General features: G+C 53.7%; 6 protein-coding genes across 6 annotated transcripts; 5 read left to right on the top strand and 1 right to left on the bottom strand.

The window, feature by feature from the left end:
- Positions 1-1,528: 1,528 nt before the first annotated feature.
- On the top strand, positions 1,529-2,124 carry CTAM01_11506 (uncharacterized protein; the record flags this gene model as incomplete). Its single annotated transcript, XM_060527517.1, has 2 exons — positions 1,529-1,567; positions 1,651-2,124. 2 exons carry the CDS (start codon positions 1,529-1,531, stop codon positions 2,122-2,124), a joined length of 513 nt encoding a protein of 170 aa, XP_060377816.1.
- A 1,453-nt stretch (positions 2,125-3,577) lies between these two features.
- On the top strand, positions 3,578-4,821 carry CTAM01_11505 (uncharacterized protein; the record flags this gene model as incomplete). The annotated part of the gene is made up of 3 exons (XM_060527516.1): positions 3,578-3,838; positions 3,903-4,132; positions 4,185-4,821. 3 exons carry the CDS (start codon positions 3,578-3,580, stop codon positions 4,819-4,821), a joined length of 1,128 nt encoding a protein of 375 aa, XP_060377815.1.
- Positions 4,822-5,885: 1,064 nt separating this feature from the next.
- On the top strand, positions 5,886-6,766 carry CTAM01_11504 (uncharacterized protein; the record flags this gene model as incomplete). The annotated part of the gene is made up of 2 exons (XM_060527515.1): positions 5,886-6,412; positions 6,508-6,766. 2 exons carry the CDS (start codon positions 5,886-5,888, stop codon positions 6,764-6,766), a joined length of 786 nt encoding a protein of 261 aa, XP_060377814.1.
- A 1,523-nt stretch (positions 6,767-8,289) lies between these two features.
- On the top strand, positions 8,290-10,281 carry CTAM01_11503 (ABC transporter; the record flags this gene model as incomplete). The annotated part of the gene is made up of 3 exons (XM_060527514.1): positions 8,290-8,856; positions 8,955-10,096; positions 10,155-10,281. 3 exons carry the CDS (start codon positions 8,290-8,292, stop codon positions 10,279-10,281), a joined length of 1,836 nt encoding a protein of 611 aa, XP_060377813.1.
- Positions 10,282-14,678: 4,397 nt separating this feature from the next.
- CTAM01_11502 (SNF2 family domain-containing protein) lies at positions 14,679-21,555 on the top strand (the record flags this gene model as incomplete). Its single annotated transcript, XM_060527513.1, has 4 exons — positions 14,679-15,236; positions 16,347-16,697; positions 16,756-21,337; positions 21,389-21,555. 4 exons carry the CDS (start codon positions 14,679-14,681, stop codon positions 21,553-21,555), a joined length of 5,658 nt encoding a protein of 1,885 aa, XP_060377812.1.
- A 655-nt stretch (positions 21,556-22,210) lies between these two features.
- CTAM01_11501 (uncharacterized protein) lies at positions 22,211-23,812 on the bottom strand (the record flags this gene model as incomplete). Its single annotated transcript, XM_060527512.1, has 1 exon — positions 22,211-23,812. The coding sequence occupies one exon, from the start codon at positions 23,810-23,812 to the stop codon at positions 22,211-22,213; it is 1,602 nt and encodes a 533-aa protein (XP_060377811.1).
- Positions 23,813-24,288: the final 476 nt, after the last annotated feature.

Below are 24,288 nucleotides of genomic sequence, written 5' to 3'. Positions count from 1 at the left end.
TTAATTCCCCCTTATTTCACGGTTTTCGACTGCCAGAAGGAGAAACTTCCTAGAGAATCCGATATTTCTTCACGCCAGAGGGAACCGCACTCCTCCTTTTACCTGCTACTGAGAAGGGAATATCGCTGCCAATTGACATGGGTATCCAAGGGCCGTCAGTGTCGTAGATCCAAGCTGTAATGAGAAAAGGTCGGCTGCATGCAGAAAGTGGATTACGCCTGTTGGCTTCTATGAGAATAACACGAAACAAGACCCCTTAAAGCCATGCCTCATGACCTGCAGCCTGCGCCAGAGGCACTCATTGAGGGCCTGTCTCATTGAGATGGTTTTGTTGGTTTGCGATTGTGCCTTTCTAAGTCCAGTGTTGGTGCCAGCCGCCGGCTGTCCCAATTCGGTGCGTCACCCCGCTCTCCTGCAGCCTTTGTCTTTGAAGTATCAGCGAGAATCCTGATACAGCCTCAATAGTGATATTTGTTGATGCATTTGTGTCAACGCTGGGGGATTTGGGCAGTCCTCCTTCCCCGGACCAGGCTTTTACCGCCGTATGGGCACTTGGAAAAGAATTAGTCAGGATTTGTGATCCAAGATCTAGCCTCTCGGTACGCAACATGAGTGATCCGCTTTGCAATTGATGATATTCTGGTGAATCTGGTCCGAATTGGCGTAAAGCCCTTCTTCAAATTGGGCGTTGATAAGAGATCTGAGAGGGATGGCCATATGTTCTATGCAAGGAAGGAGGTCTTCAGACAGCCAACTATCCTTGTCATGTCTAGGAGTCTTGAAGAAGGGCAGAAAGCTGATTTCACAGTAACTATTGTTAAGAAGCAAAACAAGTCGACGGTTATCTCTCAATTTCTGACTTGACCGAACTTGAAAACATACCCATACTGGTAAGAAAGAACAGCTGCAATGAGATTTGAAGAAGATTGCGATATGCGATAGAACACTTTAGATATTTAATCATGGATCTGGCACTTGATAGCCGCGGGAAGGGCAGTGTTCGTCATCTTTACTGAAGTTCTCCAGCTTGCGTCGGTGTGTCCACCGGTCTCCACCGAGGCATCGGCCCAAGTTGATCAACCGTATTCCGATGAGTTTGCAGTCGTCGATTCGAGGTTTCAAAACTGTCATAATTACGACTCATTCTATCGCTCAGTCATATCGATCACCGATGCGTGCAGTCGAGAGGAGAATAAGGCGACCGCATGATGTAATTTTGGTGGCCATCCCACGACATGCTGTTATTTTGCGGGCGATGTTGTGGGGATCTGAAGTCATCCCCCTGTGGGTGCGGCGTATCTGACAGGAGGTTTATCTCCGGCTTGAGTTGATGTGAGAAGAGCTCAACATGATGTCATGCGCTCAACAGATGTTTAAATGGCAGCTTTGGAACCTCGATGAGATGAAGAAATAGAAGGACAATCAACCCTCACAGCTACATTCAAAACATTGAAGACGGCTTTGTCCCAGCGAAACATCATCCCCTAGAATCTTTACTCGAAACAACCGCCACAAGTCACCTATCAAAATGTCTGCTCAGTACAAAGCTCCGAGTGCTGACGCCAAGGTATGTCTTGACATCCCTGGAGTCACGCAAGCCTGTTTCGGACAATCTTTTTTCGGAAATCCAAACTCTAACACTAACCACAGGTTGAGCCCGGCGCCGACGTCCGTCCCACTCGATCCGAAGCAACGGGTCCCGTCCCCGCCGGCTCCCTCGCAGCCGAGTCCGCCAACAAAGGCGGCGAATTCGCCTCCAACCGCAACGTCGACACCGCCGCCGCTTCTTCCCGAACCGGCACCGGCGGTACTCCCGGGTCTAGCGCCGCATCGAACCCCGATCAGGCCGCCGCAGCGCCGACATATGTGAACAACCAATACGTCCGCGACCCCAACGGGCCCCACGGGAAGAACATCACCGAGGGCTTCGACACGGCGAATACCAAGGACGGAGTGCAGGCTGCTTTCAACGCCGAGGTCGGTAGCGAGAATGACCCTGGCCGTGTGGCGGAGCAGGGGCTGCTGAAGAGCCAGACTAAGGCTGGAAGGGATGCTGGGCCCCGACAGACTGAGGTTGGGGGAGAGACTGTGTACGAGAAGTTGAAGAGCGATGTTCAGGCGTAGGATGTGTTTGATACAGCGTATGACTAATGATCTCTGTATGAATACTATTGTTGAATGACCTGAGAATCGGCGCCGATGGAATACCAAAATGTTCCCCAACAGTGTGATTGATGAGAATTGCGAGGGGATTATCAAACTGAAAGGAGGTTGACGATGCCCTGAGACTCTACGCCACCCATTGTGACAAACAATTCCGCAAAATTTTCTGCCTACGCGATTTGGACCAGAAATAACACCATCGCTTTTCAACATCGTCCTGTCGAGCATCCGGACCCTTGAGGACGCACTCGAGCGCACTCGAGGCGAAGGTTTGCGCGCACGGGACACGTGAGCTTCTTCAACCAACCTCAGACCCTCTTTGTCATCAGCATCGGGCGCTTGGTCTAGGGGTATGATTTTCGCTTCGCACTTCCGATAGGAACGCGCCTTTGTGAAAGGTCGTGGGTTCAATTCCCACAGTGTCCAATTGTTTTACAATTTTGATGTTCTATCGCATGTTTTTGCTTTATAGAGCAAGTCGGCTTCGATTTGCATCATTTCTTTGAGGCAGGGGGGACCAGTTGGTGAAGGTGGTTGATTACCTACCTACCCCATCATGACTGAGCTGTGTAAGTAAGTACCACTTGAGTGAGATGTATGGGTGAGTGAGTGTTCCTGACCTGCACATCATGGAATTTGTGTAGGATACCTTACAATTCATTCCGTCGCAAAAGTCAGGAGAATGGTCATGAGCCGTTTTCCGTTCACGTCAACGAATGTTCCCCAATATGGCGTATTAAACTTTGTTGAGCCGTTCAGCAATGGGTGACGGTTGCAGAGAGGGAGGGACGGATTCGGTCGGCCCCCGAAAGGCGAGTGGAGCCGTCAAGAATACGGTTGCCTAAATCTGTCAGTGCTAATTAACTGCATGATGCCGCGCCGTTCCCTTCCCCGGGGAATTTTCCCACTGCTGGAGACGATGGAATTTTCCATTGAAACGATGGAAGAGAGGTGCGACAAGGGCTGATCCGAGTCTTATTCCAACATCAGACCTACTTTCACATTTCTTCCGTCCAACGCCTTTTCAAGTCTTGGCCTGCTCACTGGACACATCAGACTCGGCATTATCACCCGAGAACGTGCCACAAGAGGCGCAGCCGTTGACGCCCCCCCCCTTGTTACGGGACGAGTCAGGACAAGAACGCCAAACCTTACCGCAAAGAAGCTTGTTCTTTTTCTCCTTCAGCGCTTCTCTCCTACGTCTCTACTGTTATTCAGCGGGTGGTTGAGCTGCCGATGCCCCGGAACGGAAGGCAAACCGAGACACGGGACCTGGGAACGTCAACTGTGGAACTACACCTCACTCATTGATCAACGACGATTCGACACCACCAGCAACGACGACGCAAAGGGTGGAGGATAGGCGACGTGCACACACACATCTCATCCATGCTCGTCCTACGGTAGACGCAAGATGAGTGCGCCCGAGTCGTACCAGCTCGAGTCCCTCGCCTCGGACGGGGACGGCGTCAAGCCAACGTCGCCGACGGCCTCCATCGACCCGGCCAACGTGCGGTGGATGAACCAGGGCGACCGACGATGGGAAGTCTGCAAGATCGTGACCCGTCTGGTTGGGACGCTGCTATGCGCCATCATCCTCATAATCATGATGGCGTGGTATGGGTACCCGCCTTGGGATAACTATAGTGTCTGGCCTTGGCTGTGTCTGCCAGGAGTAAGTTCTGTCACTTGCCCTCTCATCTCATACAGCAGGAAGCTCATCATGAGACGAAATTTAGGCTTTGCCATCGTTCATGTGGGATTTGGGGGAATTCCTCACCATCTGCGCCCGCCACGGACGCGGCATCACGCCAAAGGCTCATATTGGCCTGGAACTCATCATCTCTATCCTAGGCTTCATTGGCGGAGGCTGGCTGGCTTTCCAGCTTGGCATCCAAGAGGATGACCAGATAGGAAACAACCCGCTAAACCTTGCTCTCGTAGAGTGTATCTTTATGCTTCTCAGCGCGTGAGCACACCTTTCTCTCGCCCTTCCCTCGCCATACTCACACTTCCTCTAGAACAATCCACATGGCACTCTTCATCCGCGCCTGTATAGAACGCAGCCGCGAGATCCGCCGGCGCAGACCGCGTGTGATGTACATCCCAGAAACAGGCCAAACAGTCTACGTCGTCGCCAAACCCTTTCCAAAACTACCTACCTGGAAATCCCAATCCACGCGCGCCCAATCCTTCCCGCGCTCACCGCAGAGCCCGCTCAACAATTCCCTACGGCACCACTTTGCCCAACTCCAAGAAGAGATGCCTCCGCCATTACCCGACCGGCCCGGCGATCAGTCCCCGTCTTCGGCGTCATCTATCAAACGGAAACCTTTACCGGGCGCAGGTTTCCCATCGCGGACGATTCCGGCGGGCGGTGATAGTCGGGACCGGCATCTCCGGCCTAATATGCGGCCCCCGCCGGCGGATTATGAGCCTTCTGCGGAGGAGCTGGAGCGGATGAGACGGGGTGACGCGCAGCCTCAGCTTATTTTGCCGGGGGATGTGGATTTCAAGTTTGCTACGAGCGTGACTGGTATGACACCGGCTGATGCGAGCGCGAGGGAGGGGAAGTATAGGGTGAATATGACGCAGATGCCGGTGGTGATGGGGGAGTCTTCGAGGGGTGGGAGTGCCGGCAGGACGAGGTCTATCTAATCGTCTGCCGTGGCATCTGTATACCTTACTTTGGGATACCTCATTTGAGTGTATTTCTCACTCATTTCATGTGTAGCATTTTCATGATAGGTGGGACGGCGTTTGGGGGTATCTCATGGCTGCGTAGAACAGTCTCATTTAGGAATGAGCATCTCATGATATTCTTCTGATTCATCCTTTTCATTCAATATCGTCTCCAAGTCATCTTGCAGTCGCAAGATCATCAATCTCAATCATGTGAATACTACGTAGCTTAGGATTGAAATCAATTCACTCCAGTCCCAAATCCTCGGGCATTTCAACTCAGATGGCGTCGATCAAAAGTGCCAGCCCTTGAGCGCAAAGCAGGGCGCAGCACTAGCTCGTCGCCAATACTCAGGCTGTCAGGGGCTCGTCGCGCCGTGACAGGCCCTACCCAGGACCAGCGACACGAGCCTCAGACCCACTGAGAGCCCACAATACAGAGATCTGACTGGCTACGGTACCACAGATGGATGGACTTTGGGGAACGAGTGCCCCCTGTAGTGCGCTGTAGTGTGAGGTAGGAAGGATCATGGCAAGGTACCTAGTGTACTAAGGTACGTACTGTAGCCCCCCTGTTGGTGCCCTCTGATCTTTTGCCAGGGTTCGAACGTTTGGCTCCTCCCCCTTGGCCCATCGGCCCCCGAGTTGCTTGTCGTCCGCCGTTCGATTTCCATCCCCGGTCCAAAACGCATGCGACCTGAACATGCCGCCGCCGACACTCATTCTCCTCACTGCCGACCTCGCCGCGTAACCCAGCCCCTCTAACGCAGAACAACAAGCCGAGCGCCATTCGAGATTTCTTCTGTTCGCCATCTAGACGACACTCCTCCGACACACTCACCTTCGAGCATCACCCACAGCCTCAATGGCAACGCCATCATAAACCACGCGATCATCCCCCAAAGAATCGCCCATCCCGCGGGCTCCGAAGAGACGAAAGGAAACACACCCCCTCCCCTCGCCAAGGGGCCAAGGGGAGGACCTAGACGATCACCAGCGATGCAGACCTACCTCTCCGCCTCCGAAAATACTCTATCAAAATGGACAACACGCCGCTCCACCCAGACATCACGACCCTGCCGCCCGACACAGGCCAACGCCACGGCGACTTCCTCACTGCGATCCCCTACAACCGATCAATGTACCGCACCACCCTCCTCCTCCGCCTCGCCTCCATGCTCGACGCCGTCATCATCCTCGCCTCGCTCGCCTCGCAAAAGGAAGACGACGCCTTCATCACCGACAACTGGTCTTTCGGGTGTCCCACGGCGGTTCTGGCGCTGCTGTGGAGCGCGGGCGATGTAGGTACGATGCTGGTGCGCGATCGCGGGTTCCGGTGGACGAAGAACGATCCGACGAAGCTGCCGCGGAGTACAAAGTTCAGTTGGGGGAAGCCGGGCGCCCACGTGGCTGCGCATTTGCTGATTTGGGTGCCGACGGCGGCGTTTATGGGGATTGTGATTTCGAGTTGGTTGTTTTATCAAAACGGGGGCGGGTCCTTGGGTGGTGTTGATCCGCGGCAGACGCATACCATGGCGGCGGTAATTTTCTTCATGTTTGTCTTGACGTATGTCTTTCCCATTTGTCGCCTCTCTGGCTTGAGCCTGGAGATATGGCCCCCCTTTTTGAGTTTGAGAATGGCGGCTAACAACAGACTCGCAGGATGATCCACTTTGCGCTCTTTATATTTGCCATTGTCGAGGTCGACAATGTGCGACGGCATTACTCTGACGTCGTCTTCATCCCGAGGGGCGAGCTGTGCGAGATGGTGCCCGTGCCGCCATCAACGCCATGGGAGATGTTCTCGCCTCGGAAGCTGCTTCTATCTTATTTTGCGAACCACTATGTTCGCTTCGTGCCCGGAGCAGACGGGACGGTTACTGTTGCTCGAGACTATAGTAGTCGACAGGCGAGGTTTTGAAGAGGACCGGCCATTTACAAACACATACACAAGCCGCAACGTTAGCTCTCTGAAATAAGACAGAGGCTCCGAGTCTGATTCACAGACTTGAGTAATTTCTCGAACCCATCAAGAATGGATTCTCAAGAGGCACTATTCACATTACTTTACCTAAAGTAAGTATAACGGAAAGGATTGATAGAAGGAACACTGGATCCTCCGCAGGATCATCGCAGACACAAGCGTCATTTGATTTTAACAACAGCTGGATTGATACCCAGGGATATATGGAGTACGTATGGCAATCGTTTAGCAGCAAATAATGAACAATAATAAAAAGCATCAAAACATCATAAACAGCTCCTTCCTGCCCTTGGCCAGCCGGTTCGGTGTTAGCAGCCTCGTGTTTCGGCCCTGCCAATCAAGTCAGGCGGATTAGCACGTGACGCGTGACGTCAAGCCCCGCGGCTCCGTGTTGCTGCACAGTGGCGTCAGGCTGGGTCTCTGAGCCTTGAGGAGGGTCTCTTTTTGAGGGTCTTTGAGGGTCTTGGGCGGGACAGCTGAGCTTTCCCATTTCCACCCTCAGTTCCAGGGAACGATTACGATTAGATAAGAAATAGATGAGAGGGGATAGGTGCCCAATTATTCGTGAACCGTGTAAGAATAGTCCCAGGAAACACCGCGTGAAAGGTGGCCTCGAACTGCAAGTGAGTGACCAAGACTCTATTAGGTAAGGCACCAAGAACTACCTTAACATGCCAATATAGCACCTGCGTGAAATGGCAAGGAAAGATACCCGGCACTTTAAGACCATGAGGAAGGCAGGACGAAAAGGTCCTCCTTCTTGCCGCAAGAGTCACTGTCCGAGAGTCAAACGGAGAAGGCGGTCGGGGTACGTACCGCTTACTCGTGCTTGCATCACACCTGTTTCCTGAGGTGGGCAAGAGCAGAGAGCACGGTGCACGGGAGATGTATGTTGCATTTGTTGGTGCCTTATCGCCTCGCTACCCTATCGCTTATCAGCTTTTTTCAAAAATTTGAGGTCGTTTGCCCCACTACCTAAGGTACCAACTCTGCGAACATGGAACCTGGCCGCAGCATGGAGCGGGCTGTCCGCTCTCAGCGCTGCGCTGTGTGTGAGCCTGTGAAGTGTGTCCAGTTGCCCCTCCCCACCCAAAATCATCCTTTCTCCAGCCTGGGAGGGGTGGTGGGTGTGTGTTTCGCACCGCCGCTCTTTGTCTCTTTCTCTGTGTGTGTGGTCACCCTGCCACCAGACGTCAACCTTTGAATTTTTTCTTTTCTCCTACACGCCTCATCCTCCCAATTCTCCTCTCTCTCTCCCAGTCGACTTCATCGCCGACTTGATACCTGCGTGACACTTTTACGGTCGTCGACGCATCACTAGGAAACACGAAAAGGTCTTCTTCGTATCCTTTTCCCCCCTCCTTTTTTTCTCCGTCTTCTTTTTGGGCGACCACAGGTTCCCCGCCATCGCTTAGAGGAAAAAAAAATAACCCCGCCATCAACCACAAACCACCGTCATCATGGTTTCCTCATCCAAGGAGAAGAGACTCGCCAAGAAGGCCGCTGAGGGCAAGCTCGATAAGAAGAAGGGCTCTAAGAATGTCAGCACGACTGCCTCATCGGTCAACGGCGATGAAATCGCTGCCAACAATGACTCGGAAGAGATCAAGCGCCTCGCCGACCAGATGGACAAGCACGGCATTTCCGACCGTGTCACCACCGGTGTTCTGGCATCCACCCAGGCTAGCAGAGACGTCAAGATCACCAGTGCCTCCCTCGTCTTCCACGGCCGCGTCCTCTTCAACGACACCACCCTCGAGCTGACCTATGGACGCCGATACGGTCTCTTGGGAGAGAACGGTTGCGGAAAGTCCACCCTTCTCAAGGCCATTGCCGCCCGCGAGTTCCCCATTCCCGAGCACGTCGATATCTACCTCTTGAACGAGGGTGCTCCTCCCACCGAGCTCGGTGCCCTTGAATGGGTCGTTACTGAGGCCGAGCGCGAGATGGAGCGTCTCGACAAGTTGGCCGAGAAGATTCTCGAGGACGAGGGTCCCGAGTCACCTGTCCTCATGGACCTGTACGAGGTATGTTCCGCTTCCGCTTCCGCTTCCCTTGCTTGCCTAGACCTGAAAGCCTAGGCCAAGACCTCTAGAAACCGATCATGATCTAACAGCCTTCGTAGCACATGGAGAAGATGGACCCCTCTACCTTCTCTACCCGCGCCTCCCTTATCTTGACCGGTCTGGGTTTCAACAAGGTTACCATCCACAAGAAGACAAAGGACATGTCTGGTGGCTGGAGAATGCGTGTCGCCCTTGCGAAGGCTCTGTTCGTCAAGCCCTCGCTGCTGTTGCTCGACGACCCTACTGCCCATTTGGATCTCGAGGCCTGTGTGTGGCTTGAGGAGTACCTGAAGAAGTGGGATCGTACCTTGGTCCTCGTTTCCCACTCCATGGATTTCCTTAACGGTGTCTGCACCACCATGATCGACATGCGTGGCAAGCAGCTCCTCTACTACGGAGGTAACTACGACATCTACGACAGAACCCGTACCGAGCAGGAGACGAACCAGATGAAGGCCTACCAGAAGCAACAGGACGAAATTGTGCACATCAAGAAGTTCATTGCCAGCGCCGGTACCTACGCCAACTTGGTCAGACAGGCAAAGTCCCGTCAGAAGATTCTCGACAAGATGGAGGCCGACGGTTTTATCCAGCCCGTCATCCCCGATAAAGTCTTCACCTTCCGTTTCGCCGACGTCGAGAAGCTACCCCCTCCCGTTCTGTCTTTCGACGACGTTACCTTCTCTTACTCTGGCGACCCCAAGGACGACTTGTACCGTAACATTGACCTAGGTTTCGACATGGACTCCCGTACCGCGCTTGTCGGACCCAACGGTGTTGGCAAGTCTACTCTGCTGCGCCTGATGACCGGCAAGCTCTCCCCCACCGCCGGTTCCGTCACCCGCCACACCCACTTGAAGCTTGGTCTGTACTCCCAGCACAGCGCCGAGCAGCTCGACTTGACCAAGTCCGCCCTGGACTTCGTCCGTGAGAAGTACGCAGAGAAGTCCCAGGACTACCAGTACTGGCGCCAGCAACTCGGCCGCTACGGTCTGACCGGTGAGGCCCAGACCTCCCTAATCGGCACCCTGTCCGACGGACAGAAGTCCCGTATCGTCTTCGCTCTGCTTGCCATCGAGTCCCCCAACATGCTGTTGCTCGACGAGCCTACCAACGGTCTGGATATTCCCACCATTGACTCCCTGGCCGAGGCCATCAACGCCTTCTCCGGTGGTGTTATCGTCGTCTCCCACGACTTCAGGTAAGAATCCACCCTCTGCTTGTGTATTTAGATGTTCTCGATACTAACTCTTCCATAGACTTCTTGACAAGATTGCCAAGCAGATTCTCGTGTGCGAGGACCGGACCATCAAGCCTTGGGGCGACTCCATCGGAGCGTACAAGAACTACCTTCGCAAGAAGATGGTTTCTGCCGGCGCTGTCTAAAACAGTTTCGGTGGCGAGACATATTTGGTTTCGGATGCATCTCCCTCTTCAGCGTATGGTTTCTTTCTCCCCGGGAGGAAAATAGAACAAAAAAGTGTTTGTTCATGACTTTTATGAAAAAAAAGTGCCGCCATGACCGTCACGACCAAGCCGGATGGGCTGCTGCGGAAATGAGGGAAACGGACAACCTATACCCCCCTCGTTCCCTCTCTCGAGACGGCGGAAACGGTGGGAAAAGAGATTGAAGCGGGCATGGGACGGCATCGGGGGAAGACATCATCAGCATCCATCAGGGCGGCTGCTGGCACGGCATGGGATAGATAGATATCTGCAGCTGCGAACTTTTTTTTTTCTTGTTTTCCATCGTCTTTGTGTAGATGACGAGGACAATAGAGGCCATGAGCCATTGATTTGAGCAACTTAAGAAGCATTTGATCTTGAGACGATTGTGATGTGTTCCACACTGTGGTCGACAATGCAAGGCTATAGGAGAGAGATGAACTGGCGATTGTGGATGCCTTGAATCAAGTAGACTGCTATTTACGCGTCAAATTAATTTTCTGATTATTATTTTCCCCAGATTCTACGTCAGAGATACTATGACCGTGGCTGGATTACGGTGACACTAGAGGGAAAAAGGTCAAGACATGCCCCAGGGGTATGGCATACGAGGCTGCAAAAGCTCGCGAATCACAGAGTAGGAGTTGGAGAGCAAGATGAATGAAAGGCGAAGCTTGCACGTGATCCAAATCGCACGGGAGCTCTGACTCGGATACAACGGCTAGATCGGAGCTGGGTGCTTCTGGAGCAAGGGGCAGCCAATCATGTATCTGGGGATCTGGTGGGATGAGGTAAGCAAAGACGGGGTCGGCGTTGTTGGGTGGGAGTCTAGGTATCTTACGTGATCAGGTTTCTGCTGTTCAAAGTCCTGAAGATATCCTAATCACATTTTCAATAGATGCTTGCTACCTTACCCAGATATTCAGAGAAAACTTGATAAGCGGAAGGAAAAATCAATAGGAGCTCGTAACGGTCACAGGTTTTCGTTCGCCGGAGATGCGGGAGAATCTCCATGCGTGATGGAATTGGGGTCGAGTTTGCTGATTAGGTACATGGCCGAGGGTGCGATGCACTACCAATTTCTGTTAGGATGGATCATGGATGCCCATGTTCCAAGTCCCCTAATTACCTTTACCATGTTGTTGGCTTTTTTTGGTACTTCCAGGCACAAAGGCTACCTTGTTCCTGGCATTGCCGGTAGATGTCTCTTTTTCTTGATGACTTGTTAGAGATACCTGTGAAGGGGAACGTGATTGACATTTGAGTCAACATCGTGGTCGCGAGAATGAGATGGGAGGGAGACGGGGACGAGGGAGAAGAAGGGCGAAAAGGGGAGGATGGTTCGACCCTGAATCCAAAGGCTGACGGGGGGAAAGTGGGAAAAAAAGGTTCAATTTGTTTTCGATTGGGGGCTGACGCTGCAGCAGGTTTCGGAGGGCGGGAACTTGAGAAGTCGCTGGGAAACCCACTTCGTGATCCATCATGAGGTACCGATGCCGTCCACGGTAGGGGGCGATTATCGCCGGTGCACACCACGCGATTCGGTCCAGAACATCTGGTATTATCTTAGGTGAGGTAGTCCTGTGCGTCATCGTCGTTGCGTAGAAGGGATGATGTACTGAGATAATCCCACAAGATGGATTTTTTTGGTGCGAAATGTCAATGTTATATCTGCTTCGTCACTGAACGGGATTGTTTTTTTTTTTTTCGCAACCTGATTGCCGAGGTGATGGTGATTTCTGATCATGTGGGAGCAATTGAGGCCATTCCCAGAAGGGTTTTGTGTGAGCCGACGGTCATTTGGGGAGATGTATCAGCAGCAAGTACAAATGGGTGGCTTACTACTCCCGCATATCTCAGGCTTCTTTGGAGGCTTTCCCTTTTGACGATTGCATAGCTGACGAGATCCTTTGCGGTGCATCTCTTGCATTCTCGCTGGTTGCTGGTCGTGGTTTACAGTCTTCCAGCGGCTGGCGTCTGAAAACAACGGGAACAACGAGTGTTGGGTGACTTGGTCAGGGCAGAGGGTGGTGGCCCAGAGCAGCCGAAGCGTGGGACGGGGAAGGCGGCTGAAATGCCTCACAGGTAGAGGATGTGTCGTGTTGTATTTTCCAACTAACATCCCAAAGAGGGATACATAGGGGAACAAATCGTCTGGACTGAAGTGGGGGGGGGGGGGGGGGGGGGCGGGGGGAGGGAGGGGCAGGGAGGGGGGGGTTTTTTGTTTGTATATCCACAAAACAACCGAGGGGGGGAAGGGGGGGGAAGGGGTGGGGGGGGGGGGGGGGGGGGGGGGGGGACTGGGCGGCCGGGGGCAAGGAAGGCACGAACAGGAGGAAGCAACCCAAGAGGCTCAGAGGTGGCCCGGGATTGGCGGGAGCATCTGCGCTAGCCCCGAGTTAGCAGCCCGGTGGTGAGGTACCTGGACGGTGGAGCGCGCCTGGTGCAGGTGCACCTGCTCGCACCTGTCCTTTGCGACTCGCGAGTTTTTGATGGTAGGGAAGTGACGACTGACGAACCACCCAAAATTGATGAAATCGGGGGATCCTCACGGGAGAAGGAACTGACAGGTCGCGCCTTCCCTGGGATCTGGGTGAGGACGTGGAGGCAGGCACACGATGTACCACCAGGACGTTCCTTCCTTTGGCTTCCATTTCGTTGCAGTAGCTCTTTCCCATGTTGATACTACATGTTCATAGATATCTTATTTTTTTTGCTGTTGTTCATAATCGATGATTCTGTTCATTGCATACTGTCGAGAAAAGACATCCAGTACACATACACACACACCGCACACATTGCATCGCATCGCACATCCCCGACGATCTTGGACTACGACGGCCAACAACTGGAGACACGCCTGAAAAGTCTGGAAAGTCTGGAACTGGACGGGACGGACGGGGACGGGGTCTTCCACTCAACTGCATCGGCATCGCCCTCACCCACCCCCCATCCCATCCCATCCCATCCTTGGACCATTGGATCACCCACAGACTTGGCTCAAGTTGTTCACCCCTTCTCTCCAGTCTCGTCTTGATCGCTCACTCATCCATTCACTTCTAGGTTGCTCTCGCTCTTCTCCGAGTCCCAAGTGCATCAAAGTCCGCCCGCCCACACACCCGATTGGCAAGACGCACTCACAATTCCCTTGCTTCCTCTTCTTTCCATTCAACATTGACGGATACACCATCAATCCGGTATTCCTTACCTCTCCTAATCATCGTCAATCATCACCACAACACGGAGTACTATACCCACAAAGAGCTCTAAAGACATCGTCGCCACCAGCACACGACGCCTTCACCACCACACATACTCCGTACACACTCACAACCCACAACACACACACACGTACGAAGACCCCGGCAAGGTCATACCAGCATAGCAGCGCAGCCCATCACCGATCCAGCTCCAGCTCCAGCTCAGCTAGCTTCATTCCAAGACACACCCGGTGATACCGCCCAGCCAAGGGCCCAAGACAACAGCCAAAGCCAAAAGCCGCAAAGCAACACGGACTGTGGAGTTGGACATCCTCCCCAAGGCTCAAGGCTCAAGGCTCAAGCATCTCCAATACTCCACCCGCGCAGACTCAACCCTGCTTGCGCGCCCATCCATCGCATCGCAGTCTGCAAAGCCGAACCTGGGCCACCACCATAACCACCACTACCACATCCACCACCCGTCCTGCTGGTCTGGCCTCCTCTTCTCGTTTCTCTCTCTCGCTCTCTTCTCGTGTCAGAGGGACAGGTCATCCTCCGCCCCATCCTCATCTACGTTCCCCCGACCTTAGCTCCGACATTCGCACTCCATACCGCCAAAACTCTCGATCCGACACACAATTCCATCATCGCCACCCACTTCTCCCACCGTTCTTCAGGTTTCTCGGTCGACCGCTCATTTCAACCTTGCCGCGAGCACCGCGAATAGCATCACCGACGCCCGCCATCACCACTTCCCATCGAACCCCATACCACGGTACCACCAATTCTTGAACCACACACCCCTGCACCTCCCCACGACGCCAACTTCCGACTCCACGTCCTTTTTTCGCGATCCGCCTCACTTGCTTCACTCCTGTCCAAAACCCCCAACGCGTAACCCAATCACCTCCCCTCGATTGTCCACCACCCGTTCTGCTCTGCACATGGGTCCGCGATCCTCGCTGTAGTCATCAATCCCCTCTCCCCCTTCCCTTTCCCCTTCTCTTCCCTCTCCTTTCTTTCCTCATCCAAACCCCCCTCCCCCACCCACTACTGCATCGTCCAGTTACGAGCGCCATCCGCGTACAAGTCGAGTAGGGTTCTGCGACAACGACGCCATCGCCGCATCCCGTCACGATGGACCACCCTAAAGACTTCCGCTCGACGGTCCTGCAGGCGCCCTCCCGTCACGATGATCGCGACGACGACCGTGATCGCGACCGCCGCCGCCATCGCGACATCATGAATCCCGCGCCCGGCAGCACGCGCCATTCGGGCTTCAACTTGCGATCGCCTACCCAGTCCGAGTACCATCACCCCCCGCACTCTTCCTACTCGTCGCCCAAAGCAGCCTCGTCGACGTCCCATGCGCTCCCGCATCACTCACCGCGATCCCATCAGTCCGGCCTGTCGCATCCGAATCCTTACTCCTCCTCGACGGCTGCCGGCGGTCCGCTTGCGCCCTCGTTGCCCGCGCTCGGCGGTGCCAGCAGCAGCTCGGGAGCTGGACATCATCAAGCTCCGCCGTTGTCGCCGTTGCACCCCCCGAGCGGATACTACCCGCCACCCGAGTCGCATCAGACGCGCGAGAAGCCTGCTACGAGCAGCTACTACGATCCGTTGACTGACACTACAAGAGAAAGGAGGGTGTCTGACGCAGGTTGGAACAATAATGCGGCCAATGGCTCGCCCAAGGTAAGAGATAATTCCGTAATCTTGTCATTCATGATTCAACTACCACAGTGGCATCGCATTGGTGTATATACGATGCGATGCTGCCTGGTGTATTCCCGTGTTTGCTACTGCTTCTTGTCCTGGCTCTGTACCATCCTTACCCATCGTCACCTCCCAAGAAGCTCCTCCATGCGATCATTCCAACCTTGGCTTCCCCTGCTGCTCTTCCTCGTGTACCGTAGCATCCAGCACCAGCAGAGACAGCAATAGGAGCAATCCAGGTGGTTGGTTCTGTTTGGCCCTGCTCGATTGCTGTCTGTGCTCTAGATCTTTTTAGTGGCCACACTGGTTGGTGCTGGTGTTGGTGTTGGAGGTTGTGCTTACGCCGTCTTTGTACCCTTTGCTCCCTTTCCCCCATCCGGATTTTCGGAGACGATGGTGTGGAGAGGATGCAGCGGAGCACCTCAGGCGTAAGGATACCTCACACACAGAGGTCAGACGAGAGGAGCGAGATATGGGGGGGAAACAGGAGGGTGAGAGATTGCGAGAAGAGCAGCAACAGCAGCAGTGCCGCTGGATAAGAAACACCGCGGAATGCTTGGATCCCCTATTGTTCACGGCTTCAATGACACCGGCGTCCCCCAGTTTTTTCCCTGTAACTTTGGCACCTTTTTTTTTTCTCCCCTTCCTCTCCTTCTCGTCATTTTCGTCCCTTGCCTTTCCTTCCCCGTCTCTCTCGTCGTCCGTCGCCTCGCTTCGTGCCCGTGTCGTGGCGCTACCTCATTCACGTTCCGTATCCATACACAGTACACCCGTCTGTCTATCTCGATCCATCAATTTCCCATCCCTTTCCCTCTTTTTTTCCTTTTTACTCTTCTGTTTTCCCTTGCACATTCACACGATTTTTGTTCCCTTTCCAACCCCGACACGCGTCAGAGGGAGCACCACCAAGCACAAGCATCGGCACCTGCACACACAGCACCAGCAGCCACTTTCTCGTCCATCTCCAACTTTACCCGAGGGACAGAAAAATCCCAACCAACCCAAACCTCAACCCAAATTTTAATTCCATCACGGCCACCTCCATTCCTTCGCCTTGGCTAATTTTTTCCTTTCTTCATCATCAAACAGACCACACGCGGCGATCCCTACGGCAACTACTCCCAACCTGAGCCGGCATCTCGAGACTCGCACGCGTATTACAAGAACGGCAGCGCAGGATACACGTCGCCATCAGCAGCCAACTTCCCCCCGAGGAGTCCGCGATCCCACTCACATTCGCACTCCAACTCCCATTCCCACTCTCATCAACCACCTACCGGTTCCATCAGCCCATCGATCAGGGCAACGCCGCATATGACGTCCCCCAGTCTGCGGCATGCTGCGTCGCCTAGCGTGCATGCATCTTCCAATGGTGGCGCCGTCGCGTCTCTGCCTCCTCTGGGCAAGGCCGAGCCGTCTCCCTTGAAAGCTCCTGCTAGTGTCAGTAATACTGCAATTGCCTACCTTGATAGACCAAGAACTGACTTTTCCGCCACAGACCCCCAGCCGCGCTGACCCTATGTCTTTCTCCAACATTCTCTCGAGTGCCGAACCCGTCTCAAAACCAAAGTCGAAATCACCGCCACCCGTCGAAGAGAAAGAAAAGGAAAGGGAAAATGAAAAGGAAAAGGAAAAAGAGAAGGCTGTTGAGCCCAAGACCGACCGTGAGAAGCCCCGCTCTGTCGACCCTCCAGTCAAGACCGAGCGCACCGAGCGCAGCGAGCGCGAAGCCGAGATTGAACTCCGACCGGAGCCCGTCAAGGAGAGATCCAGCACTCCCCTGGCCCGTAAGGAGAGAAAAGAGCGAGTACCTAGAAAGTCAAAGTCGAGAGCTTCCGATATCAGAGATGCCGAATCGACTCCCAAGAGCAGCCGCCGTGCTTCGTCCAAACTCGAGACACCAACGCCTCGCATCCCCTCCAAGCGCCAGGCCAATGGCCAGCCGAAGCAAAAAACCCTGCCTGCCGATAAAGAAAAGAAGGTTACGGATCTGATTGCTCAGCTCGATGCCGATGCCGACGAACTTACCGACTCCGAACTCACAGCTGATCGTGCCGAGTACCAAGAAAGCGGCAACAAGCGACGTCGCCTCTTGCAAGATAAGGATAGCAAGCGCAATGTCGAGCGACGCGACGAGTTCTCGAGAGAGATGGGCCGCAGATTGGGCACTCACGCCGATCTCGGCAAACGCCGCTACGACGACATCTACTACGAGGAGGCCATGAACGAGGTCCGAGAACGTGAGCTCTTTGCCGAAAAGGAGCGCAAGAAGGACATGCAGCGCAAGCGTCGTCGTGAAAAGTCCATGGCTGTCACCATGGAACAACAGAAGCTTGCGCTGGAGCGTGCACGATTGGCCGAAGATGAGACCGAAAAGGCGAAGCACCTGCGGGATGCCGAGCGTGCTAACAAAAAGGCTCTGCAAACGAAGTTGATTCTCCAGAAGGGCATCAAGGGCCCCGCTCGCAACCTCGCCGAGCTCAACCTGGACGGAGGCACCATGGCCACCTACCAAGCGTCTGACATGGAACCCGGCACGAAGCCCAAGGGCAAGGGTCGCAGCGGTCCTCGGCCCAAGAAGTCGAAGGAGCAGAAGCAGGCCGAGAAGGACGCTGCAGAGGCTGCGCAAGCCGCCATCGACGCTGGCGAGGAGCTCCCGATCAAGGAAGAGGGCAAGATCCGCATCAAGTTCAACAAGAAGTCCAAAGACAAGGACAAAGAGAAGAACAAGGACAAGGATGTGGATCAGGACGAGCCCGACGTCGAGGTCGAAGGCGACGGCGACGTCGACATTGACGAGGATACCATCGTCGAGCCCGTCAAGGAGAAGAAGGAGCGCAAGAGCAAGAAAGAAAAGAAGGAGAAGAAGGAGGAGAAGCCCGAGGAGCCTCCCAACAAGGACGCCAAGTTCGAGACCAAGGGTTTCCTCCAAATTTACGACCAGATTTGGCGCGATCTCGCCCGCAAGGATGTCTCAAAGACCTACAAGATGGCGGCCGAGTCCTACCAGACCAAGGCGTCCAACCTTAAGAAGACGGCCATCCTCGCATCTAAAGAGGCCAAGAGGTGGCAGCTGCGGACGAACAAGGGCACCAAGGATCAGCAGGCCCGTGCCAAGCGTGTTATGCGTGACATGATGGGCTTCTGGAAGCGCAACGAGCGTGAGGAGCGTGATCTCAGAAAGGCTGCCGAGAAGCAGGAGATTGAGAACGCCCGCAAGGAAGAAGCCGAGCGCGAAGCTGCCCGCCAGAAGAGAAAGCTCAACTTCCTCATCTCGCAGACTGAGCTGTACTCCCATTTCATCGGCAAGAAGATCAAGACGGATGAGGTCGAACGCAGTACCGATAACCCCGAGATTGCAGCCGAGAACAAGGACGAGACTGCCCACAATAAGCATCTCGATATCGCTGAACCGACAGGACCTTTGGGCGCCAAGGTCACTGACTTTGAGAATCTCACCTTTGAGGAGGAAGACGAGGAGAACCTGCGCCAAGCCGCCATGGCCAATGCTCAGAATGCCATCGCCGAGGCACAGAGAAAGGCCAGAGCTTTCAACGAGCCCGAGGGCCCCGATATGGACGAGGAGGGCGAGATGAACTTCCAGAACCCTGCCGGCATGGGCGACGTTGCCATCGAGCAGCCCAAGCTCATCAACGCGCAGCTCAAGGAGTACCAGCTCAAGGGTCTTAACTGGCTCGCCAACCTGTACGAGCAAGGTATCAACGGCATTCTCGCCGACGAGATGGGTCTTGGAAAGACTGTTCAGTCGATTTCCGTCATGGCCTACCTCGCTGAGAAGTACGATATCTGGGGTCCGTTCCTCGTCGTCGCGCCCGCGTCTACGCTTCACAACTGGGAACAGGAAATCCGAAAGTTCGTCCCCGAGTTCAAGATCCTTCCCTACTGGGGTTCTGCTGGTGACCGAAAGGTCTTGCGAAAGTTCTGGGACCGCAAGCACACCACCTACAAGAAGGATGCATCGTTCCACGTCTGTGTCACGTCGTACCAGCTCGTCGTCTCTGATGTCGCCTACTTCCAGAAGATGAAGTGGCAGTACATGATTCTCGACGAGGCGCAGGCCATCAAGAGCTCGCAGAGTTCCAGATGGAAGAGCTTGCTCAACTTCCACTGCCGTAACCGTCTCTTGCTCACGGGTACCCCCATCCAGAACAACATGCAGGAACTGTGGGCCTTGCTCCATTTCATCATGCCGTCGCTCTTCGATTCTCACGACGAGTTCAGCGAGTGGTTCTCCAAGGATATTGAGTCACACGCACAAAGTAACACGAAGCTCAACGAAGATCAGCTCAAACGTCTGCACATGATTCTGAAGCCGTTCATGTTGCGTCGTGTCAAGAAGCATGTCCAGAAGGAGCTTGGAGACAAGATCGAGGAGGATGTCTACTGCGATCTCACCTACAGACAGCGCGCCATTTACAGCAACCTGCGGAACCAGATCAGTATCATGGATCTCATTGAGAAGGCTACGACGGGTGATAATGACGACTCTGGAACTCTCATGAACCTCGTCATGCAATTCCGAAAGGTTTGCAACCATCCCGACCTGTTCGAGAGAGCCGACACGACCTCTCCTTTCTCGTTCGGCTACTTCGCGGAGACGGCTTCCTTTGTCAGAGAGGGCAACAACGTCGCCGTCGGCTACTCTACTCGAAACTTGATTGAGTACGAGCTGCCTCGTCTCCTTTGGAGACAAGATGGCAGGCTCTACAAGGCCGACCGCGGCAACCTGAAGGCTGGCTGGCGCAACAAGAATCTGCAGCACATGATGAACATCTTCACTCCAGAGCACATCCGCGACAGTCTCGAGGGATCCGACGCGTTTTCCTTCCTGCGTTTCGCTGATACCAGCCCGACCGAGGTCTATAAGGCTAGCCACGAGGACGTCTTCTCTCGTGCCGTCGAATTGTCTCAGAAGAAGGATCGCTTGCCCCTCATGAAGATTGCCTACGACGACGCCGAAGACGCCAACTTCACCCCTGCTCATGCCTTGTTCAAGATCGCCGCCCGCAACAACAGACAACCCCTTGCAGACATCACTCAAGAGGGCATCATGGCTAACCTCATGAACGTGGCCCGAGAGGAGTATGTCGACAGCGGCTTGGGACGCTTGGAGCAGGCCGGTCGCCCGCGCGCCTCTGCTCCACCCATTGAGGTGAGCTGCTGTAGCAGTGGAACCGGTCTGGAGACGGAAAGTATCCTGTTCAACAGATCCATGCGCAAGAGTTTGTTTGGCCCCACGATCCAGGAAGAACGGGCCATGGTTACGGAGAAGCTTCCCTTTGACCGATTCCCGCCCCGCAAGTTGCTCCCTGCGCCGGATAACGACAAGAAGAAATTCAACAACATTGCGACTCCGTCAATGCGCCGTTTTGTTACTGACAGCGGCAAACTGGCCACTCTCGACAAGCTGTTGACCAAGCTCAAGGCCGAGGGTCATCGTGTGCTGCTCTACTTCCAGATGACACGCATGATCGATCTCATGGAGGAGTACCTTACGTACCGCAATTACAAGTATTGCCGTCTCGATGGTTCGACCAAGCTCGAAGACAGAAGAGATACTGTCGCCGACTTCCAGACTCGTCCCGAGATCTTCATCTTCCTTCTGTCGACCCGTGCTGGTGGTCTTGGTATCAATCTGACCTCTGCTGACACCGTCATCTTCTACGACTCCGACTGGAACCCTACGATCGATTCGCAGGCCATGGACAGAGCTCACAGACTGGGTCAGACTCGACAGGTCACCGTGTACCGTCTCATCACTAAGGGAACGATTGAGGAGCGTATCCGGAAGCGTGCCATGCAAAAGGAAGAGGTGCAGCGCGTCGTCATCCAGGGAGGTGGTGCCAGTGTTGACTTCTCTGGTCGCCGCGCTCCCGAGAACCGCAACCGCGATATTGCTATGTGGCTTGCCGACGATGAGCAGGCGGAGATGATTGAGCAGCGTGAGAAGGAGATGCTTCAGGCCGGCGAATTCGACAAGCCCGAGAAGAAGAAGAAGACGACGAAGCGCAAGCGGGTGGTCAATGAGGACGTCAGCCTGGACGAGATGTACCACGAGGGTAAGTTGTTTGCTGTCCATGCTACCCACGGACATACTAACATGTTCACAGGCGAGGGCAACTTTGATGACAACCGCAATGGAGCCAACGGAACCTCGGGTACCGCCACGCCCGTAGCCGAGCCCGAAGTGAAGGGAACCAAGAAGCAACGCAGAGGCGGTGGCAAGAAGGCCAAGACACTGAAACAGAGACTTGCCCTTGCCGACGGACAAGTCTAGTTGTCGTCGACAGGCCGTCTGATTCGAATAGAAGACGACGATAGATAACGAGAGGTCACTCGTTGCGCACAGATGAGCGGAAAACGGAGGTTTCGATTGTAGCAATATGGTTTATGGGTAGGACACGCTGGGCGCGCGTGAGATATGCCTGGCGTCGGAGTGGACAACGCGATTTGCATCAAGATGACGGTCGTGGCTATTATTATGGACGAATGCCGCGATTCGTTTGTTAGACTTTACAAAAAAGCTTCAGTATGTTTGTATTCTTTCTACTTTCCGCGAGGTTAGGATGGTTTTTGGGGTCTGGTGGTCGACTCTAGACGATCTTGGTCTCACATGGGGGGTTCCTGATCACGGCAGTCAATCCCTGGAGACACAAGGTGGATGGCGGTATTCAGATTGAGTTGTACGAGGCCTAGGGTCGTTGGAGCTCGATGGTGCGTGTATTAGTACTACCTCTAGACGAATGAAGTCGATTCCGAGATGAATCTCGTTTAATGATGCTTGTGATGGTGATGTTTAGGCCTTGGTGATGGCCCACGGCTCTGCGGTTAGCATGTGTCACTCGACACACCTGATAGATGCGTCCATTTTATTTGAACGAATGTCACATTTCCTAACACAAGAACATTGAATGATGTTAAGTTCTCGTCCTCTAATTCAAATCACCGTCCCCGTCCCCGTCATAATCGGAATCCCCCTTGTAATGAAGCTCATCCTCCTTCTCCTCCTCCTCACTATACTCAAAATCCTCGCCGTTGGGATCGGACGTCTCAAGAAGTTTGATCAACTTATAATCCCCCTCCGTCGCCTGAGCAGTGAGAGCAGCCAATGCTGCATCATCTGCTTCCGTGTCTCCTTTGCCAGCCATACTATCATGTAAGGACTCAACGGAATGGCCGATGGTCTTTGCGAAAGAGCTCAAGATGCCCTCAGTAACGTAAGGTCCCGGGCTACCCCAAAAGCGCGTTGCTTTGAGAATCTCCTTCTGCATAAGATCTCGATCTTCCTGGCCGAGCGCCTTCATCTTCCACGAAGCCTTGGTGATTGAAGAGTAAAACTGCCACCAAATATAGCGCGCGCGCGGGCGGAAACCGTTCAAAAACTCCAACTTGCGACCATGCAAGTCGTTCAGCGTGATGAAATCGCCGCCGAGATTCTGTAGCTCTTTCGCTCTCTCATGATCTTTGTCGACTACAATCACTTTGTAATCCTTAACGTTGCCGTTCTCCCAGTTCCTGAGGCGTTCTTCTCTCTCCTCTTGATCTTCAAGCGGGAAATCAGGATTTTTTGAGTCTAGATCGACGTCAGGAACTATGGCTATAACGCCATGATCCAGGGCCCATTCGATTTTAGTATGGAGTATGAGCCCGTTTTCAGGGGAGAAGATGCCCCTAGGTCCTTCAGAGCCAAAAATCAAGTCCATTGAGTGCAATTGGGACCATGGGTAAAGGTGCGCCGCCTTGCAAAGTGGAGTCTCAACCCATTTATGCAGAACTGGCTCCCAAACAGAGTCTCTAGAGGGTCGCAGCGATTTGGGGCAGTACGCGTTGAGCATTTTCTTCTTGAACTTCTGCTGATCTGTGCTTCTCCGGCTTCTTATGCCGGCTGAAGTTGCATCGAGTCCAAGCTTAGAAGAAACGAACAGCTCGACAAGTTTGTCTCTTATGCGAGTGTTCAATGAGTCTGCTCGCATACTCTCAGCTTGCTTGCTTAGGAGTCCTATCCGTTGCTGATGCGCAAGATGTCGGATTTCAAATGTCTGGCCGTTTTGGCTATCAATCCACTCCCCCCAGTCCTTCGTGCGACCTTTGGCTTTGGAGTCCAGAAATTCTAGGTGAGCCTCGACTCCAACACGATATGCTTTGAGGCCTTCGTGATTGGCACAATCTTTCCAGAACTGAGAGTCATGGGATGTCGATGGTTTCAACCTCTTTCGTTGTGCTTCTTCCTTGCTGATATTACTCTTGAGCTCCTTGAGGAGATCAACTTTGGACATTGAAGAAAGCGTTTCGACGTCCCAAGAAGCTTTTCTCTTGCTGCTGCTTCTTTCGGGAACGAGATTGGATCCGACCATGACGCCGAACACAGGCTTGCTGCTGGAATCTGTTCCCTTTACTGAGCCCGTTCTCTTTGGGATGTTGATGGCTGACTCGGCAGAAGATGTTGTCCGCGGGGGAATGCTGGGTCCACTCTGGGAAGAAGAATCCCTAGATGAGGCCTTGGCCTTGGATTTTCCCTTTCTATTCTTCGTCATGGTCAAGTTGTCTCAAGAAGAATCAGAGTAACAAAGAAATTAGAGTAGCAAGAGAAAGCAGAGCAGGCTGGGGTAATTGGTGCGAGCGAGAAGTCTTAGATCCTAGGGTTCGCGAGTGAGAGGAAGACTTAGCTTATATGTCTCTCGAGGAGAGGCTTTCAAGAGGGAGTCATAATTAAGCTTTTCGAGTATCGCGGTTGAAGCCATCAAAGTTCCAGCCACAGCGATGCGGACCTTAGTGTAAACATGAGCAATCTGAGTACCTTGTTGTCGAAGAAACTTAATTCTGAGTCACAAACTTACAAAGCATCGCAAGGAACGATTGGGCTAGGAACATCTTTGCAGGAACATAGCAAGACATAAAGTATTGAATTCAGTTGACCGCCTGCACGGAAGCCTACATTTGGTCGATGACCACGACGCTAATCAGGCTGACGAAGTCAAGTTATCCGAATGATTGTACCGAAATTTTACAC

Source organism: Colletotrichum tamarilloi (assembly GCF_030869305.1).
Source record: "Colletotrichum tamarilloi strain Tom-12 chromosome Unknown Scaffold_63.1, whole genome shotgun sequence".
Classification (NCBI taxonomy): domain Eukaryota; kingdom Fungi; phylum Ascomycota; class Sordariomycetes; order Glomerellales; family Glomerellaceae; genus Colletotrichum; species Colletotrichum tamarilloi.
Note: the sequence above shows the minus strand (reverse complement) of the source record. Positions and strands in the feature narration are given on the sequence as shown.